We start from the raw sequence: 20,793 nt of genomic DNA, 5'->3' as shown, positions 1-20,793 counted from the left end.
AAATACCAGAAGTAAATTATTCGCAAGAATTGCTATAAATTGCTACAATTATTAATCATCTATAAGTGTTTATATATTTCATTTAGACGCTATTGCATCAACATTTGCCAAAACATAAATATTTATATATATTTTAAATTATTAATAGTAGTTATTTCTAAAGCGTCAAATGCAATCATAATATCAATTATTTTGCTTATAATAATTTTATTAACATATTTATTTATACTTGAATTCACGAGCATGTAATAAATGCATCTTCTCGTGCTATTTATTTTAGCTTTCAAGTATTTCATTTTAAGTAGTTTATCATTTTATTTAAAAAAATAAGTTTGATAGAACACTAAACGCTTATATTTATAGTTTAGCCAAGTTGTGGTAAAAAAGTAGCGTAGAATTTACTTAGCTTTACTTAAAAAATAATATGTTTGTATTTAGCCCCTCCCCCTCTTATAGATTTTGTGGGGTTTTCGCCACATATTTGAAACCTCTTACTTATAGTATGTTTATATACACTACTAACAGGTATAAATATACCAAAAAACTAACGTTTAAATGATTAAATAAAAAATGTAAAGATTTGTAATAATCTAAAAATGGTCACATTTTATCGATTTACGACCGCTCCTTGTTTAAAAAGCGGCGCTGCGTCGTATTGATTTCGCCTCACAGCTGATTATGACATTTGCCCGGCGGCCGACGGAGAACGCTCGAACCGACAGCGAGTCGAACTGCAGCTCGCTCGATGCATATTTAGGTACTACTAGCTTCTCGATCGTCGAAGTCGTCCAAAATAAATCAGCGAGAGTGTCCTCTTCGATTGCGGAAGTCGTAGCGTCGTATTTCGCGTCGGCGCCTTGCGGAAGCGAAATTTGGCCATAGCACCATTGAAATCCGTCCAGGATCGAATTGGAAAAATATGATTATAAACGTTATATGATAAAAGAAATATTTTCTCTTTTTATGAATAAAAAAGTATTGTAAAATTTTGATGTACAAGTGAAATTGAATAATTTTTAATAATAGTTTATTGCACAAGGATTTTTTTCTTAGAATATATTCGCAATAGAGAGAAAAAGCATATAGTCATTTTTGCGTCATTATAAATCTTTCAGATTAAAACTAGTACCCATATTCTATAAATACATAAAGGAGGGTTAAACTATGTATATTAATATTTTATTTGTACAGAATATATCTTTATATAAAAATATTCATATATTATACAATCAAGTTTGTATATTTTCTACGAAATATTTCGGTTTTGTCGGTATTCTGAAATGGACAACTATGAGCTTCATCGCATAAAAATGGAAACCGATTTGGGTGTCCTATTTCAAGTAAATTACATATTCCATCAGCTTATTTATTTAAATACATGTACATGGCATATCAGTTTTACGCCAATGCTCCATGTGCGGTAAAAAAACAATATACCAAAACATATCTTACGAACAACTAGATAATCTTAATACAATATTGGTTAGGACCACAAACTTCGAGTACCTAGATGAGAGCAACTCAATACTATCTGACGGATGGTTGAAAATTTTGATAAAATTTGAAGATGTCCAATACTCACATTATTGTATGAAGACTTCAAATAATACTCGGTAACGCAAGCGTTGGTAATTTGGTGGTACACAAAAATAATAGCTGGCTTGTGAATTCCCACAAAATTTCTACAAGCTACGCTTGGATATGATTCCCTCGAGTCGCGTCGACAAGTATATTAAGAATATTTTTATTTAAGATAAAGTATTTTTCTAAATTATAGCGTTCATATTAAAACTTTTTATACCAATATTACGACTTATAATATGTAAAAATTTATTTTGCGTATCTAAACCCAATTTTGAATAGTAAGAGAGGGCAAAAAACAATTATTCCTTCTCAGAAGCTAAAAATTCTCGTCAAAGGCAATAAAATAAATCCCACCGCAGTGTTGTCGACACGATTTTGTTGCTTTTGGCGTGGAAAAAAATGATAATTGTTTTGCGCCTTTTTATTGAGAAAAATTCAGTTTGAATACACTGACCGCTTCATTTATATTAGAAGACCGTAGTAATATTAGTATGGATAGCTATCTATTTTCAAAATATAGTGTAATATGTGAGTGCAGACAAGCTATAAAACAATATGCGAGATGTGACGTCTGCCTGTACTTCTTCCGCTTATTTTCCTCTAAGAGATGAGCTGGCTAGGTTTATATTTCAGACTTGACCTAATGAAAGTTCTGAAACTATAATTATTTTTAGAATATTCATTAGGTCATGTTAGGTTTGACTAATTCGTGTAGGTGAGGTTTGTGTTTAAACAGTAAATGCACGTTACGCAACTGGCAAATTGAGTTTCATAGACATTTTAGAGCATTTTATTGGTGAAAATGTATTTGAACTTCAATAGTGAAAATATGTAAATGTATATTATTAGTACGTATGAGAAAACAAAAATCATATAATTTTACTAGCAACTGGCAGATAAATTATTTTTTTCTTAGTAAAAATATATATTTACCAGTGAAAACGAATTCAGATATGATTACACTGAAATAACATATTAAAACAAATATTTTCTTGTTTTTGTTTAATTTTTTTTTGGGATAACTCATGAATTTCTGGTTTAGAATCAGGGACGTTATTTCTACAATATAAATATGTTATTTTTCGTGCAAGATGGATTGACGTAAAGCTGTCATGCGCTGTACGTGTAAATAAATTCTTAGGACTTGTTAGAGGGATAGAGTTTCTCGGAACCAGCTAGTTTTTTGTGAAGATCAGTTGTTAGAAAATGATTTTTTATGTAATATATTTTATTGTTATGTAACATGACTCGATTGATATGCGATTTAAAAAGTATCATAGCAGTCAAAGGGTTAAATAATGATACTATTTCTGGTTTTGGTCATTCTTAAAACACTTGGGTCTAAGTAGACCAAACATGCTCTATATAAGAGGCATTAAATCGATAGATTTGGTTTTCTTTTATTATAGATTACTTTTAAGTGGTATATGTAATTAGTATCGTTTTTATAATAATCTGGTGCATATCGGACATGGCCGCGCCGGCGATCGGCTTGGGCCGCCGCGAGTTAAATTAAGAAAGGCGGTGCGTGGAGGCGCGGCGCAGAGGGGCGCTCGTCGCGAGTCGAGAGCAGCTATCGACCGCCCGCGCCCCGGGCCCCCGCACACTCTCAGGGTACGCCCCGACCCCGAAGCGGAGCACCTTCGCCCCGCGCGCCCTGTCCTCCGCCTTAGCCCTCATCAGCCGTCGCCCCCGCCGCCGGTTCGCCCCCGCGCCCCGTTATTCCGTCGGTTGACCCTCCCGCCCGTCCTCGGGATGCTCCGGGACCTCTTGTCTCGGACCCCTCGAAGACCTGCGATCGACTTATCGGATTTTTCGACACAAGTTTCGGTATCGATTGTCGGACGTCCGACTGATCGCTTCCTGGTCGGTTTTTGGTCTGAGTCGATCGGCCATGCCCGTCTTTTTTCGTTTGTTGATTGTTAAGTCGATTTTTCAATCCCGACGATTCCATTTTTGTATCTATTAACAATTTTCGATCGATTTACAATTTACCTTTAGTTTCTATAACCTTCAAATTTATAATTATCTTAATTGAAATTAGCTCGCACATGACGTATATTGAAAAATAGACATTTTGATTGAATTGACAATTGATTTTTTCATAAACAAACTTTTTCATCACTTTTGACACCTTGTTAACAAGTTGTTTCATCGTGTTAGTAATTTAACATGAATATTTTTATCATTTATGTATAATATATGAAAAATTCAGTTTTATTATCGATTTTCTCTTTCTCTTCAATTTGTATCGTCTCCGAGATTGGAATTAGTGATTATTATGTAATTATATCAACTTTTCGTAGTGACGTCTATTGATAATAAATATAATAAATGTCAGACTGGTGTCTTAATACTTAGTTTTAGTATGTGTTATTTGTGTTGACTCTATTGTAACGAATTGGAACAACACCTGTTCATATAATACTAATAAACTCTCAAACTTTTCCTTTTTACCTTTCAGCATCAGAAACACTTGAGAGGAAATGGAAATTCTTTGTGCCATGTCTTCTAAGTTTACTTGTTGTCCTTCACTGTAACCAAGGGACTTTTAAAAACTTCTTCTTCTAAATTGCTGATTTTATTTCATTTTATTATAATTATAACAATTCACATTCATTTCAAACTTATATTCTTTTTTATTCATTGTAAAAAATAAACATTTTGGTCAAAACTGATCAAAATATTTAATGTTCTTCCTGTTTTGTTGGGTTACCTGTTAGGTCATTATGCTCGTTTTTAATTATTAATTAATAAATAAATTGCTGTGGTTTCTATACAAATAATGACAATAACTGCTACTAACTAATTATTGCTTTTGCTATAGGTCATTTAATGAAATATGAATCTTAATGAAATGGAAATATTAAAAAACAATGACAGAATAATTGATGAACTGCTTGAACGATTTCTAGAAAAAACTGATGCAAATCTCTTTTAAAAAACAACGAATAGTCTGGACTATTAATAAGAATTAAAATAAGAATCAGAAAAAGTTGAATCAATAAAATCATTTTTTAAAATGTCTCTTAAGTTTTTCTATTGCTTGTACTCATAAATATCAGATTGTATATTGATAAAATTGTTTTTTTTAAATCCAGGCAACAACCATCGTTATGCCAGAAGAAGAAATCCCGCGATAAGAACGCAAAGGACCATAGCCCCCCCACCCCCAGTCGAGGAAAGCGCATCGAAGACTGCTGCGACTCATGCAAAGGTAAGGATCAGGATTTAATAATTCAAAGCAGATCGGAGTTTTATATTACTTTTTATTATGGCAGCAGAAGACAGCGGTGTCTGCGCAGGCACTAGCCATGTGGAGGTTGGCCGCGACGAGCATCCGCATATCTCTGGTGACTCGAGCAGCGAGAGCACTTCGAGCGACAAGGGAGCGGTCCGCGGTAAAGGCAGAGGGGGCCTCGGGGCTCAGCTCCCGGCGAGGCCCGCCGCCTCCCTTAGGCCTTGCCTCCTCAATCCTCTATTAAGGTGACGTATTTACCAAAAACTTCTACACCCATTAATTAATTCTGATTATGAAGGTGTAACATGCTTCATCTCGCTGATTTTACAACCAATTTTGGTGGCGATTATAAATCACATCAGCATGTAGAAAATTATACAGTAAAGCTTCCTTTATTATCCACTATTCTCGTCAATTAAAAAGCTTTTGTCAGGTTACCAAATAATGCAACCAACTTTAAAAGAGATTTATTGTGAGGAACAGCAGGTACTACCGAATTCATTTGTTCTTCTTGTATAGGTTTTCCAAAAGACCTGATTAATATATCAATGCGTTCTATGTTTCTTTTATCTTAGATCAAAGGTTCTCGGTCGATGCATTTATTTACACTTTTATTCGTCTTATCGTCTGTCAATAACCTTGGAATAGATAGTCTAAAAAGAGTTTACGTACAGAATATGCTCGATTTTTATATATTAATAACAACATTTAAAATGATGCATTACGAGTTATTTTGAGTTATTATGTTATTTAAATAATCAAAATTATTGGAAGGCTAGGAAGACTTGTGTAACTGGTTGATTATTTTCTTAGATCGCGTACCGTTCCCGCCTTTGGATCGGCAGAGGGGCGCGGGCGGCGGGCGAACTCCCGTGCCGAGAGCGACAGCTCGCGCCGCCTCACAAACATTACCATGACATCCGAAGATCTGCTGCAGCCGGGTCACGTCGTCAAGGAAAGATGGAAGGTGATTATTCCGATCGATTTTAGCCGTGTTATGACTTTGGACTCGCTTCAAACCGCTCTTTAATCGTTGCAGGTTGTAAAAAAGATCGGTGGCGGCGGATTTGGCGAAATATACGAAGGTCTCGATCTGCTGACGGCGGAGGAGGTGGCCCTGAAGGTGGAGTCCGCGCGTCAGCCCAAGCAAGTGCTCAAAATGGAAGTGGCCGTCTTGAAGAAGCTTCAAGGGAAAGAGCACGCGTGTCGCTTCATAGGCTGCGGTCGTAACGATAGATTCAATTATGTAGTGATGCAGCTACAAGGCAAAAATTTAGCTGAACTTCGTAGGGCTCAACCGAGGGGTGCCTTTTCACTAAGCACAACTTTGAGGTGAGTCTTAATAATCGCATTCGTTGTTTAATTGACTCGGTTACATTTCTGATATTTTTTCAGACTTGGTCTTCAAATTTTAAAAGCTATAGAATCAATTCACGAAGCTGGATTTCTTCATAGAGATATTAAACCGGTAAGTTTTTTTGTCGATTGATAACAATATTATGACGAGATTTTTGCTATAAAATTATTGTTTTATTTTAGAGTAATTTTAGCATAGGAAAATTGCCTTCGACTATGAGAAAAGTTTATATGTTAGATTTTGGTCTTGCGAGGCAGTACCGAGACGGAATGGGACAAGTCAGGCCTCCTAGGGTCGCCGCCGGTTTCAGAGGTGCGTCTCTATTCTTTTCCCTATTGTATATAAAACGACAGTGACTCAATATTTATGTTACGTTAATAGGAACTGTTCGTTATGCATCACTAAACGCTCATAAAAATAAAGAAATGGGTAGACACGACGATCTTTGGTCATTATTCTACATGTTAGCTGAATTTGTCAACGGTCAACTGCCATGGAGGAAGATTAAGGATAAGGAACAGGTAATTTAGAGTTTATAAAAATCAATGGAGAGCAAAAATAAAATAATATGTATGATTTAGGTCGGATTAATGAAAGAAAAATACGACCATAGGCTACTTCTAAAACATTTGCCTTCCGATCTTAAGCTATTTTTAGATCATATTAAAATGATGGGATACTTTGACAAACCTGACTATGCTGTGAGTGATTATAAATATAATTTAATATAAGTATTCGACGCTTCAGTTTCTAACGATAATCTTTTTAATACTTTAGATGTTAGCATCGTTGTTCGAGAGATCCATGAAGCGGAGAGGCGTTTCCGAAAATGACTTGTACGATTGGGAAAAAACTGAAATTGTCAAAGTAATTTACATCTATCGCTTTATAAGAGTTATTAAAAATATGCGTTTTAATGTGATTTATTACTCGCTAGAAGATCAACGATGAAACGAACGCGTACTGGTTGAAGGAGAAGCCTCACGGACAGCCGGATAACAATCAAGAGAACATCCAACCGGTCGATAACAAAGAACAGACGAGACGGCGCATCGAAACCGAGATGACTACCGCTTTAGCGACGGAAACCGCAACCAATCTGATTCATAAAGAAAAGGGCTCGGACAAGAACTGCATAGCGACTCCGACGAACGCCACTTCAGTCACCAACTTGCTCGCCAAGACCGGAGCTGCTACAGCTTCGCCCGCGAAAGACGGAAACATTCCTGAGACTGGTTTACCGCAAGAACACGCCAACACTAATCCGCCGCAGATACCAGTCAGTCCCAACAAGAGGGTCAAGCAGTCGGCTCAAGCTTCTTCGCAGAAAAAGGCCGACAATAAAGACCTGGCGGCAGTTTCGACCAAAGCGTCCGACGATAAGGTATTTGACGATCCACAAGGAGTCGATTTTAAACGATGTATACTTGACAAATGCTATTTTAACAGAACTCTTCGGCCGGCGCTGTCAATCAGTTGGTGTCTGAATGCAAGACGGAGGGTCCGCATAGCAAACCTGATAGGCAATCCATTCCACCGTGTCGTGTCCGCTCTAATCTAGGAGGTGTGTATTATTTGGAAATGAAATCGAATCGAGATAAATATTATTTCATGGGATATGGATCCCTTCTGTTTTATCTGTTGAACCCTTTCAGTGGTATCACCGTACATATATGTTAGTCGATTTGCGGTATCCCAGATACAGTGGTGTAGCTCTAGGGTTCTCAATTTTCAACTATTCGAATATTCAATAAAAATTTAATCATGTATTCAAGTATTCGAATATATTCACAATCTAAAATAATATTTAATTAAAAATAATTATTTTAATTAATCAATGATTACCTGAATAAAATAGCTTTTTGGAAGCAAACGTATTATTAAACGTTGTGCTGGTGAGTTAGCGTTTGATTACTGATTCAAAAATAGTTAACAATTATTCAGAGTTAATGTATTTAATAATATTATTGACAAGGTAACCGTTTAACTTAAAAGTCACTTCCAAGGAATGCAGTTAGTAAAAAACTATTTTAGTTTTATTGAACCTCGCAATATCATAAACATCAGAAGCAACTATTTTGGAAAATCACTTGGAACTCGAAAAAAATACCCAGAAGTTATCTCAGAGCAATTTGCTACCCATGCTAAGTTCATTCACGTATCTTCATTATTGAAATAAACCTCACTGAAAATATGTCCATAAGACAATTTTCAAAATTACTCGTAACGAAATACAGTTGTTTAGAAAGTAAATTTTCAGAAGTTTATATTATTTTTACTTTTCCAATAACTGTGTAAGTGTTGAAAGGTCTTTTAGTAAGTTAAAAATTATTAAAGACTACAAAAGAAACACAATTGGACAATTAAGACTAAATCATCTCGCATTGCTGGCAATTGAACACAAACAAGCATCATAAATGGAACTTATAAAACTTATTAGTGATTTCCCAAATCTGAAAGCGAGAGAAAAAATTAATAAAATCGGCGCAATTATTTCTAATTTATTTTCTTATATACTCTTATGTGAATAAATACAAGCATATAGTAAAAATCATTTCATCTCATATTTTGAAAAGAAATCGCGTAATTTTTGCATGAGAGACCAAATTTCTTGCTTCGTCACAGCCCAGATAGTTATATATTTACTTATATGTATAACTGAAGAAATAATTGATAAAAAACATTATATTTATGTATTAAATTTTGATTAAATTTTTTTTTTTTGTGAATGATTTCTGTGGAAATTAATACCAATAAATTAAATAGTACTAAATAAATAAACATAACAAAAAATATTGAGAGCTTCTGAATTGATTAAAAAATGACACAAAAGCCAAATAAAATATGAAAAATATGTAAAATAAATTAACATAATTTAATAATAGAAAAGTGTTAAAATAAATTATTAAAGCATACTAATACAAAAAAGTAGTAAAATATACCAAAGCAATAAAATGTTGAAATTCACCGTTTCTTTTTCTATAATTTACCATAAATGCAATATAAAATAAAATATTAATTAATAATTATGGAAAAATACTATAATTCCTGGTTGTATACTAATAAATTAAAAAATTTGTATATATTAACTCACTACTCAAACATGCCGAAATCTGAATTACTGGAAAATTATTGGATCTGACCTCAACATCGATAAAATGATTGAATGCAAGGTATTTGTTTCACGGGATAATAACATTGTTTTCCAAATTGAGCTACTTTGTTAGAATATTTTTTTATTGCGCGGATATATACGTCCATGGGGAAATTGGTGCACATATATTGTATGTCTTAAAACGGTTAAAGTGGTTATGCTGCTACCAGTCAAAAACATGGTTATTTATATTCAAATATTTTATTTTTAGGATCTGGTGATCGGGCTACTCCATCCAGTCAGCACGGTGGTGCCACTTTGGGAAGGTTGAGAGTGGTCACAGCTCCTCCTACTTGTGTGCAAGATCTCGCCGTCTGCACTACCCCCGGTATGCATATTTTAATATCTTACTTGACCGTAAACGCTCATATTAAATATATTGATGTTTTTTTTAAAATCAGGAGGCGAATCTGCCAGTCCTCGCATTGTTACGGAAGTTGACAGCGTGTATTCGTACGAATTGCGACAAGGACAAGATCCTCAGAGAAGAGGTGAAACTCAAAGTATACAAAAACATATCTACACTTTTGCACTTACATTCAAAACTATACTTTACAAGATCACTCGGTGTGTAAAGTATCTTTAAAAACGCGATTCGACGATTAACTCGCTTGTGTCTATTCAGGTCGAAGAGGCGTCAGGCCCGGATCCGGCGGCAGCAGTGCAATTACTAGCAAACCGGTGTGTCGCGGAGATCAAAGTTTAACCCAATTTGCTGTCATCGACGACGAGAATGTTTCGGCTCTCCAACAGGTATGACTTTGAATTGTTTAATTATATGTACATATAAGATGAAGTTTATATTATTATATTTATTGAACAGGTCACAAAAGGAGGAGCTCTCACATTGGCGTCGCTTCATTGGAAGTCACAGTTTGACGATTCCGAAGAAACTACTGATAACGAATGGAAACAAGAGCAGTTACAGTCTCCGGATCATCGTATATCCTTGGCCGGCGAAAGAGCTCTCGATAAGTCCAAGCATCATTCTTCGCATCAGCCGGCGCATCTTGCGAGCAGAGAGCCAACTCACAACACCACGCAGTCGTCAGACGAGCACGGACGGCTCACAGAAGTTCACTTTGCCGTCACCAATGCCACCAATGGAATTATTGTTAGTTAATATTTTTATTGTATAATCATTAGATTGGTTTTGAAACGTTAATTTGTTTGTAGAAACACATACCGGCTGCTTGCAAATCGTTATCGAACGGGCAGCTACAAAGGATACAAGAAACCGGACAAGGAAGTCCGGGAAGTGTCATTCAACATTCGGCTAGTGCGAAACAAGTGCCACCTCAACAGAAAGAAGATACTCCAAAAATAAGGTATGGATTATTGGACTATTTTAAACATTTTTATACAAGCGTAAAGTTCATCTTATTAATATAACTATTTATTTAGATGTTTGAACATCGCCGGTATAGAAAATTATCCTGAACTTCAATTATCTTTGCCGAGGTGCTGGAGTATGCCAGATTTAGGTTTGTATATATTTTTATATTTCTACCTTTGAATAACTTACATTATCAACGATATTATCTTTTATAGGTAACATAATGAGGCGTTCTCTGAGTCCTCCTCTTCTGCAACAAGCCACGTTTGATGATATCGTCTATCGTGTCGATATCATGAGAAATGTCGGCGTTCGCGGCGACTCAAATACTCCTCAACAAAAATCATCTAGTTTAAGAAGTCTACCTGTAAGTGTGATTTAAATTTATTTAAAGTTGATCGATTATTTATTACCCTGTTTTGTTCACAGCCTATAGCTATAGTTAGTGGTGATGAGATACCTCTTCCCGAACAGCAACCGACTGTTAGTGGAAGGCTTGAAATTAGGATTCAACCGACGTCGTCGTCTCCGATTCAAACCGGTATTAAGATTGTTTTTATGTGTATATATTATATAATAACGTAAATATTATTTCAGCCAAGATCCAGACTACCATCTTAGATAGAAAAGCTCGCGAAATGTCTAAAACGCCGCCTAGATCTCAGATCATGATAAACGGAGCCGCAGGCGGTCACAGTCCCAATATAGACGATCCTTCAGTGTACTTTGACGCGACCGAGAACAATCCTCAGCAGAAATCCGATAGGCAAAGGCTATCTTCGGAAAAGAGTCCGAGTCCTGTCAGTAATCTGCAACACTCGGAACACAGAAAAGACACTATGAAGAATGGACTGGAAGAGCACGGCAAGCTGACGGACTCTTTGGCGATCAAGCCGCACATTGCACCAAAGAACATCAAAGAATCCGATCAAGTCAAATCTTCTGCGGCGGATCTCGTCATAAGAAGATATGCCGTCGTTAAACCGGACGTCGTGCCTGCGAACAGCGACGAGCAGAAGAGCGATCAAAGGCTCAACAGACCGCTGAGGCCGTCGCCGCTGCTGCACACCAAGAGCACCGGCGACATTTTAGCGGCTCGGTCCGAGCTGCAGATTTCCAGGCCTCTCATCAAGCTCGACGTGGCAGACAATCAAATTTCAAAGCCGGCCAAAGAAAACGGCAGCGATGAAGATGATAGTGACGATAGTGATAAGAAATTAATACATGCTAAATCTACTGGTGATATTTTAGATCAGAATAAAGGTAAGGAAATAGTAAATTAAAGATGGTATCAATATATGGAGTGAGTGCATTTTTTTTTTTGCTTCGATAGATGAAGCTCCGAATCAAGCTGAGATGATCGACAGGGAAAATTCAGATCGTGGGAGGTCAAGGCAAAGAACGCCTTCGTTGGGCGGCGAGAATCAACCTAGTCCAAGAGATGTAAGTTTTTTTAGAATTTGTAGATTAATTTACTAGTATTGACACTGTATTTAACCCATTTAGACCTGAAACTATTTTTGTCATAATTTTATAGTTTTTTTTTTTATTATTATCGATGCAATTAAGGTGGTCTGAATGTCATCTAAAAATACAGAAAAAATGAATTATGTAAGGGTTGCTGGGAATCAACCGTACCACATATGGTACAGTAGACTCATGCACACTCAAAAGGCAAAGTATGACCAGAGGCAAGCCCGTGAAAAAATTGTCTATGAACAAATGGTTATTTTCTTCTATATCAAGTTCAAAAAGTTTATCAGTATAGGTTGAAACAACATTGGTATCGAGATCTAATTCAGAGTATCAGACATTCAGTGTGCTTGCACTTTAGTATGGTTCAAACCAAATGATATACCCACTTGAGGTTGTTAAAAGCAACTATGTCTTCTATAATAAGACACCATGGTTTCATCAACACTATGGTTTTCTCTATGCGGGTTATACTCCAAAAATTTGGTCGATATGTTTGTAAGTGGGCGAACTTTTGAAAATTTGCCAGATTTATCTAAATGTAGATTATCAGCACAATGAAAATTTAAAAATATCGTTATAAATATTTCTCTTGATAAAGCCTAGCGATCAAATTATTTCTAGAATCCGATGAGTTTTCCCCGAATTTTGTGTTGTACTGTACCGAATAGGGAACACCATATTTCAAAGTGAAAAAAGTAAATAAAACTGTACCGAATAGGGAACACCATATTTCAAAGTGAAAAAAGTAAATAAAACATTTAAAAAAAGACACTTGTAATATTGAATTAGCTTCATGACAAGAAGTATTATTTATAAGTTAATTTCAAAATGTAATAGATAATTACGGAACAATTTTTTTTTCTGATGACATTATAGAAAAAGAACAATAAACCATTGTTTTAGTTATGTTTCGATTAATTTTCCGACAAATTTCAGAGCATTGAACTTTTTTTTATAGTTTTGTTTATTCTTTACACTTGATGCGAAGCTAAATCGTTGCCATAAAACTTGGGTAGATACATCAGAAAAAAATTCAACATACTTTACCATATATGGTACAGTAGGTCTAAATGGGTTAATTTTGCCTTAAAAATATACACATTTTAAATTAGTAATATTGTCTTATAAATTAGGGTTGTTAAATATTTTTTTAAGTATGTAAATAGTCCAATAAAGGCCACTAGAATTAAGTAGATTTCTGTATACAGTCGACCCTCCTATAGCTTAGAGATTGGGACTTTGTTATAGGAATACTACGTTATAGTTGGGACTAGGTACACATACACAATTTGAGGTTAGGTTATTTCAACTGTATTTTGTGAATTTAACAAAATCAGAAAATCAAACCTTTTTCCCATTTTTATGTATTAGTATTTAGTTTGTAAACATGTGCCCTATGTTATTATTGCGAAACGTGCACGATGAATGTCCTTGATTTTGCGAGTGCCGGGGGAGTCAAAGGCAGCATTTTTTTTAAAAAGCCTACAATAAATAAATATAAATTATTAAACTTTTTCTGCAGTGTGTTTTATTATATGATATTAGGATAAACCTATTAATTATATTAAAAACAAACAATAATGATGGAAATGAAAAAAGTTAAACCTCTTAAATTGTGTAATTATGCATTTAATTACTGTCAGTGAAATCACGTTCCATCGAGACCTTTTTAATACCTTAATTTCATCAACACTTTCACTAATAACAGGATTATTTTCTTTATTGTCTTCTGTCTGCATTTATTCTCGAATTTTATAATATGGTGCTTGACATTTTTCTAATTGTTTTTTTAATTCAGCCGATTGCTCTGTGGAACAATCGTATTGAATAAATTATTATATTTACATGGGTTTTGCATTTAAATTTTAAAATAAAAAAATTAGCTAAGCTTAGAAAGATTACGTATTGTTTTAAATGCTCTAAAATTTTAATGTTTGATATAAAGTGTTTTATATCATATATCTAAATATTTTTTTATGATTCATTAATACTTTTTTAGGTTTGTAATAGATGTGTATTACATAATTAAATAATTTTATTATAAAAAATTAGAATGGTTAAACCCACTGAAAAGTGTATACATAATGTATTAAAAAATCGTGTACATTGATTTGCTTGATCATAATGTTTTTCTTAGCTATACAGAAATAATTTTTTTCTTACTGTGTTGTGTTGAATATCCCTGGAATTTATAGCATGGTGGCGTTTTGCCTGTCACAGAATACGACTAGCGAAGTAAATGGACAAACAGTAACAAAAAGTACGCTATAGGAAACTTCGCTATAGGGGGGCTTACTGAATGTTATTTTAATTTTTGATTGTATGCACATTTTTTTTATTATTATTTACAATGTTTAGGAGTAATAAACTTTGATTAAAAAGTTGCGTGGTATATCTTAAAACAATGTCTTACGTTACCCAAAACAAAATAAATTTAGAAAAAAAAAACACTCATAACTGAGATTGAAACACATGTTTTTTTCTGTAGGCATTTGTCAACGATTTTTTTAGAATGTTATTCATTATGCTGAGATATTACACAACAAAAAAAATTATAGAAAATTTGTTGGTTTTGAGCCAGTAGTTTGCACACACATCTTATGACATAAAACGGTTAAACAGAGTTAACATTTACAATTTTTTTTTGCTTATATTTTATTTTAATTTCCTTTTTTAAATGTTTTTTACCTTTACTTTTTTAACGAAGTTATATTTTTTGATTTTTTTTACTAAACAAGAGTTTTAGTTCAAAATATCGAAAGGGTATTTGTATTTTATGTGTTGATATTTTCTTAATTATCTTTAACAACTTGAGTCAAAAGTACAAAAACCCCACATTATTTACATTAATTTTAATACATATTATATATTCTAACATATGCAAATATATACATATATTAAGATATTACAAAAATATAAAATATTGTTTAAAAAAAGTTGAGCACTACTGCATTTGATAGCTGCTCTAGTTTTTCATATTTATTTCAATCTGATATTTAACATGTGTTTCAAATTCGTACATACTTATCGTATGTGCTGAATAAATGCCTGATAATATTAAAAATGCAATTTATTATTTACTGTAAATAAAATAAATGCTTTTGGTAAAACATATTAAATAATTAAGCAAACCCATAAGCTTAAACAATGCATTAAAGCAAAAAGAATTTTTAAATTAATTAAAAAATTACGATACTATTCTGTGAAGTTCTAAATAACGTTTCTCTTTATATTGGTACATTTTTCTATTCATCTCTCGTAAAATTCCATTGGTTTTTCATTAAAAAATGATTCTTTGTGAATTCGGACATTTTATTACAAAGCAAATGTTATAATGACTAAATTACCAAAACCATCTCTGTCTTCAATCTTGCTAATCGGGCCCAATATGTCTCTGCTGTAATTTTCTGGCCAAGTCTTAACAATTCATAATAAATGACTACCATAAAATCATATCAAACACAAAGAAGAACCCTTTTAGGGACAATGATGTTTAAGTATGTTCTAATACGCTGTCGAACGTATTCATAACATTAATGTACACTTAAGAGGTAACAAAACAAAAAAAAGTCTGCATCTACCGTGAAACACGGAAGCCAATAAATTTAATCAAAAATAGCAATCTTTCAAAAAGTCATCTGAAAATTTACTTTGTGTGTATTTGACGATAAGGGCAGATTTTTCAGTTGTAATTTTATTATTAACCCTTTGAACTCGGGTAATGGTTTAAAAAGAGACGAATTTCTCACTCTACGACCAAAAATCCATTCATTCATCCTCTGAAATTAATAAAAAATGGTCTCCCTTGGACTGCTCGGTAGATGCAGCGGGTGCTTGATATAATAGTCTGTGTTCCGAATTATCGCCGTGAACATCTTGCGTATTTCTGCAGTAATTCATTCTTATTTGGATTATACTTGCGTTTCAATGGTTTTATCATTTATTAGTAAATTATATTTTAAAATTATCGTGGTATTTTTTAATTTATAGTCCAGAAGGGTGTCTCAAACTATCAAAAATTAATTTGAATATGGTGAAGATAATGACTATTATATGAATAGTTTAGGTGAAGCTACAGAGCAATTAGAAATATAATTTCTTAGTGTAATCATAAATACGGGAATTCTTTTTGTTCCTAAATTAGTTCCGACAGGAAGCCTTTTAGTTACGAACTTTTTACTCTTTGGTAAAATATTTTTTTTTTTAATGTTCTGGATATTTTATTTAGAATATATATATTTAAACAGATTACAATTAAAATATAAGGACCAGAACTACAAAAGTAGCAAAGGAAGATAAGAAAAAATATCCAAAAGATTGTTTTAAAAAAGTATCATACTTAATTTTAAAAACTAATTTGTCAAATAAATGTTCAATATACACATTGAAGAAGTATCATAATTTAACTTACATTAAAATCTGGTTACTTTCCCTTGTATTATTTCAAACATAATTATTGTAAAAATATCTTCGGAGTGCAAAGGGTTAATTATGGTTGTGTAATTCCTATTTTCCACTATGACTGTATTTGCTTAAAATATGGATGTACCTATTGATGTTATCAACACACCCATAATTATAAAAATTAGAATGTATATAACATTTTGAAAAAATGTGTGCTCCTCCGGTGTTCTTACAGGATTGGAATTTTAGTTAGTGCTTAGAACCTAATTAATCGATTGATACTCATAATGGTTTTTAATTTTAGAAATCAACTAGTCGCATTCCTGTAGCTGTCGGTGGTTGGCCACCGAGCGCATTACGTTTAGCCAAGTGCGCGTCTTGGAGCGGAGCCGAAGAGCCCCCTCAAAGTCCGCAAACTCCTCTAGATGTAAACGAGCTAACCCCAGGTAGGCGACCCCCTTTATACATCGTCCGCGTATGTGTTATTTTTCTTAATTTCTAATACTCAGTGTGGAGAGTGGACAATATTTATAAATATCCTAGTGTTTAATTTGAATTAACAACAACAAACAATTTCAGCTCTTCGTAGAAGAAGGCAAAACGCAGCCGATAAATATGTGACAGATCCCTCGCAGTTGAAACTGAGCTTCAACCGGCCGCGTAGCCGGCATATTTATTGTCCACCAGCTACACTTCCACCTGCAATCTCACCACGACCATCTCCGGAACTACTAGCTAGGTAGCAAAACATTGACTATTCAGTCTCGATTGGTTTTCATCTATTGCGCCGGTGCTAGTACCATTCTCCTGTCGTCTCTCTTCCTCCTTTACGATCGAAACTCTCCGCTCGTCTTCAAGTGTGTATTTTGCTTGGTTGCAGTCGAACTGCGAATCGTGGAGTTCCGACACATCTTCTGATGACGTCGTGCTCCTCGCAGATCGGCAACAACAATCAGTCGGACAACAGCTCGTCGTGTAGCCCGCCGCCGCCGCCTCCGCCCGCCGTCGTTCCGACTATGCTAGTGAACAATCCCGCAAGAGCACGCCGCTTCCGTCCCCAGGAGGCCCCCGATCTCGCTGATGCGTGAACTCATCGATAAACCGACTTCGCTCACTTGGCACCAAATATTTTTAATAATATATAAATAAATATATATATATATATATATATATATAGACTAAAAAAATTACACTCTCTATTTTCAATAATTATTTTTGTCGTTTTACGCTTCATTGTCGAATGATATTACGTTTTTTTGTATAGTGTTGTATTTTAGTGAATATCGGACTGACGATGAGATGCCATTTTTATTTCGTTCGACGTTTGTGATAGTTGTGTTTTACAAAGCGCCATAAAACAAAAGAGTTTACCATTATCGTTTCACTTATATGATATAATTCGAGGTTTATTGTCAAAAAGTATATATATATATAGAGTTAGTATTGAGCGATATCGAATTGCGAACATGAGAACAAAACTTAATTTAATAATACTACAAAGCTAGTGTACTACTAAATAAGTGGATCGGTTATAAGTGACTGTCATGTTCTCGTTAGAACGTATGAAGAGTACAATATTGAAGATTATTTCTTTTCGCATTATTTAGTCGATTGCAAAACGTAGCGATTCTATATATATATACAAATATATATGAGATGCACAACGCATGTATACATAATAAGGCGTTTATATTTAAAATGCTGCGTATGAACTATATATTTGTGATATGCAAAAATTTCGTTCTGCATTTAGAGAATTATCATTGACATGACATATTTTCGTTATACATATATTAACGCTATACGATAGAATGGCGATTCGCGTTATCCTGTAAAGGAGTAAGCTTCGTCGCCGAACCTGTGTCTTGCAAGCAATTAAATACAAAGGTGATATTACGAGAGTACGTTTTAGTTGTGATTTTTAATTATTTTACAATATAAATAAGACCTTTGAACGTATAAGTTGCACATATGTATATTATTTAGCACGGTGCATTGATATATAACGAAAAAATAATATGTATAATACGACATAGTCTCAAAGATCTAATACAAATTTTTCAATTCGATCTTTGAGATTTATACTTTGAACTGTTTTGTTGATTTCATATATATATATGCTCCTTTTTATCATTAAATTGGGTCGATTTGCGTAAGTCGCCAATTTTTTCAGTCTCGCCATAGCTATATATATATATTGGTGCTTGAAACGTGTATCATATGTATACGTATATACAAAGATGTACTCTCTCTTTAATTATTTATTATTTAATTTGTGATAAAAGCTATTTGGTACGCGTCTGCTGGACGCGTTCTTATATCCAGCGTAATACTTTTGCTTTAAATGTGCTATTCGAAACGATTCGGTTATATTAAATACACGAAATTAAAAACCAAGGCTGTGCAATGCTGAAAATGCAACTATATATGTTATAAATGATATATAAATTAATAAAATACACATACGACTGCATCGGCCATTGATTGACGATAACTATGTAACACTGTACAGCAAGATTTTTGCCACAAAGATGCAGTAATTCGAGTTATATGCAAAATTTCACGCTAGCTTCAGCTGTAAGATTAAATTTTTTCCTGAAGGTGATATTGTCGATTTTATTTTTAATCATTTTTAATTAAAATCCGGCAATTTTAGCCCAAGTAGCATAAGTCGTTGTATCAAATTTTGGCAATCAAAGGGTTAAGTATTGTTATTCATTTGTCAATAGAGTTGATTTTTCATGTAAGTTTTGAACTGTTAATAAAAATACATCAATATTTAAGATTGCAAATTGTTTTTTAAAGTTTCTCTCGTATATCAAGCTATTTTAAATAATTGGCTTTAATCCTTTGCTTCTTGAGTCTTTTCAGACTATTATCTACGATGTTTTACGTTATAAAAAAATATATCTGATTTTTTTATTCAATCAATACATCGAATATGATCATTTTCGCCAATGTAGCTTAAGCTGTTGTGTTTGATTGTGTATTATCAGTCGATTTTTCATGCAAATTATGAACCGTCAATTAAAATATTATTTCTAAATATTGATGTATTACATTATAAACAACGAATCCGATTCTTGATCCAATGTGACGTCGAATTCGTCAATTTTCTCCGAAGTAGCATAAGCCGTTGTATTAGTTTTCTTAAAAAATCGACTTTAAAACCTTGTAAGGGAAATCATATGATACAGCTGAATTTTCTATTTAAAGTGATTCGTTTAATCTTTGTGTCAATGAAAAGTGCAAAATTGTTGTACAGTGTAATTGAATATATTTTTTTTAAGTTAAGACTGAATAGCTTTTATGGGAGTAACTTTATAGTCGTATTTCTGCGCTCACAATTAATATCTGAGATTATTTAATTTGTACACTTACACAATGTGTTTCTAAAGTAGTCTCACGAGTCGTTTTTATCCCGATTATGACTCGTGCAGTAACTTAATACATCTTTTCTGTTCAAAGTGTGACGTGATCGGTTCTGAATGCAATTTTTCGACAGTCTCGTCGCGAACAGTAATATTGTGTAATAATAAGTAGCTTATAAAGTTTGTTTTGTGCGTTATACATATCAGAGGATTGATTTATATGAAACTTATAAAAGCGAAGAGTCGTTTCCGGACGAGACGTGAATCACATGCTTAATGTCATTGTATTTAGGTGTAAAATGGGTTTTCGGTTTACGTGCGGGTTTGTCTCGGATGGGGGGCGACACATGGAGATTTAAAAAACAATCTAGTCATTAAAATTAATAATTTTTATTAATTAGTTTAAACGATGTATCGATTTTTATTGTGTCAAAAAAAATCAAAAGTGTAGCTTAAAGCCACCGATTTAAATGTGCGGACGGATGTTTAATCGAATCTTGCGTAGATCTTACTCGTATGTGTTGTTTTCGCTTATTACGACTTCAATAAATTATAAAATATTATAAATTTAATTATGATTAAATAAAAAATGGAAAATTACGTACAATACCACGTTGACGTTATATTACATTATATATATATATATAATTCAATCGTTAATATGTAACCATATAAATTCAGGCACTCTATAATTTTTTTATTTTAAATTGTATGTTTTATCGTGGAAAACGTTTAACAATTTCTTTATAGTGGCTTTAATTGTTAATTTATAAATCATGTTTATGTTTTTTTTTTTTTTATTATAATTTTATCATGTATTATATTATTACTACTGTAGTTTCAGACGTCTACTTCTAAACAAACATCGGT

At 33.6% G+C, this 20,793-nt stretch overlaps 2 protein-coding genes across 20 annotated transcripts in view; both read left to right on the top strand.

Moving 5' to 3' along the window:
- Positions 1-17,783, top strand: part of Asator (tau-tubulin kinase asator) — a 41,585-nt gene extending 23,802 nt beyond the window's left edge. For 2 of the 19 annotated variants that reach the window (XM_088201450.1, XM_088201529.1), the window contains exons 3-26: positions 4,686-4,801; positions 4,869-5,070; positions 5,639-5,792; positions 5,865-6,157; positions 6,221-6,293; positions 6,365-6,494; positions 6,564-6,703; positions 6,764-6,883; positions 6,960-7,049; positions 7,120-7,566; positions 7,632-7,746; positions 9,548-9,664; positions 9,738-9,827; positions 9,962-10,089; positions 10,160-10,450; positions 10,513-10,664; positions 10,741-10,820; positions 10,888-11,039; positions 11,102-11,213; positions 11,270-11,935; positions 12,006-12,115; positions 16,857-16,998; positions 17,132-17,291; positions 17,433-17,783. In XM_088201450.1, coding sequence (XP_088057576.1) covers positions 4,686-4,801; positions 4,869-5,070; positions 5,639-5,792; positions 5,865-6,157; positions 6,221-6,293; positions 6,365-6,494; positions 6,564-6,703; positions 6,764-6,883; positions 6,960-7,049; positions 7,120-7,566; positions 7,632-7,746; positions 9,548-9,664; positions 9,738-9,827; positions 9,962-10,089; positions 10,160-10,450; positions 10,513-10,664; positions 10,741-10,820; positions 10,888-11,039; positions 11,102-11,213; positions 11,270-11,935; positions 12,006-12,115; positions 16,857-16,998; positions 17,132-17,291; positions 17,433-17,640 — 4,288 coding nt within the window. In that variant the 3' untranslated portion in view covers positions 17,641-17,783. Of the gene's footprint in view, positions 1-3,088; positions 3,199-4,685; positions 4,802-4,865; positions 5,071-5,638; positions 5,793-5,864; positions 6,158-6,220; positions 6,294-6,364; positions 6,495-6,563; positions 6,704-6,763; positions 6,884-6,959; positions 7,050-7,119; positions 7,567-7,631; positions 7,747-9,547; positions 9,665-9,737; positions 9,840-9,961; positions 10,090-10,159; positions 10,451-10,512; positions 10,665-10,740; positions 10,821-10,887; positions 11,040-11,101; positions 11,214-11,269; positions 11,936-12,005; positions 12,116-16,856; positions 16,999-17,131; positions 17,292-17,432 lie in introns of those variants that run through there. The other 17 variants (XM_088201426.1, XM_088201494.1, XM_088201441.1 and 14 more) reach the window with 14 other exon arrangements.
- Positions 1-20,793, top strand: part of agt (O-6-alkylguanine-DNA alkyltransferase) — a 595,014-nt gene that overhangs the window by 95,636 nt on the left and 478,585 nt on the right. The gene's annotated exons all lie outside the window — the stretch shown is intronic.

Source organism: Plectrocnemia conspersa, unplaced genomic scaffold, assembly GCF_051122295.1.
Source record: "Plectrocnemia conspersa isolate PC_06_02 unplaced genomic scaffold, ASM5112229v1 ptg000001l, whole genome shotgun sequence".
Taxonomy (NCBI): Eukaryota; Metazoa; Arthropoda; class Insecta; order Trichoptera; family Polycentropodidae; genus Plectrocnemia; species Plectrocnemia conspersa.
Note: the sequence above shows the minus strand (reverse complement) of the source record. Positions and strands in the feature narration are given on the sequence as shown.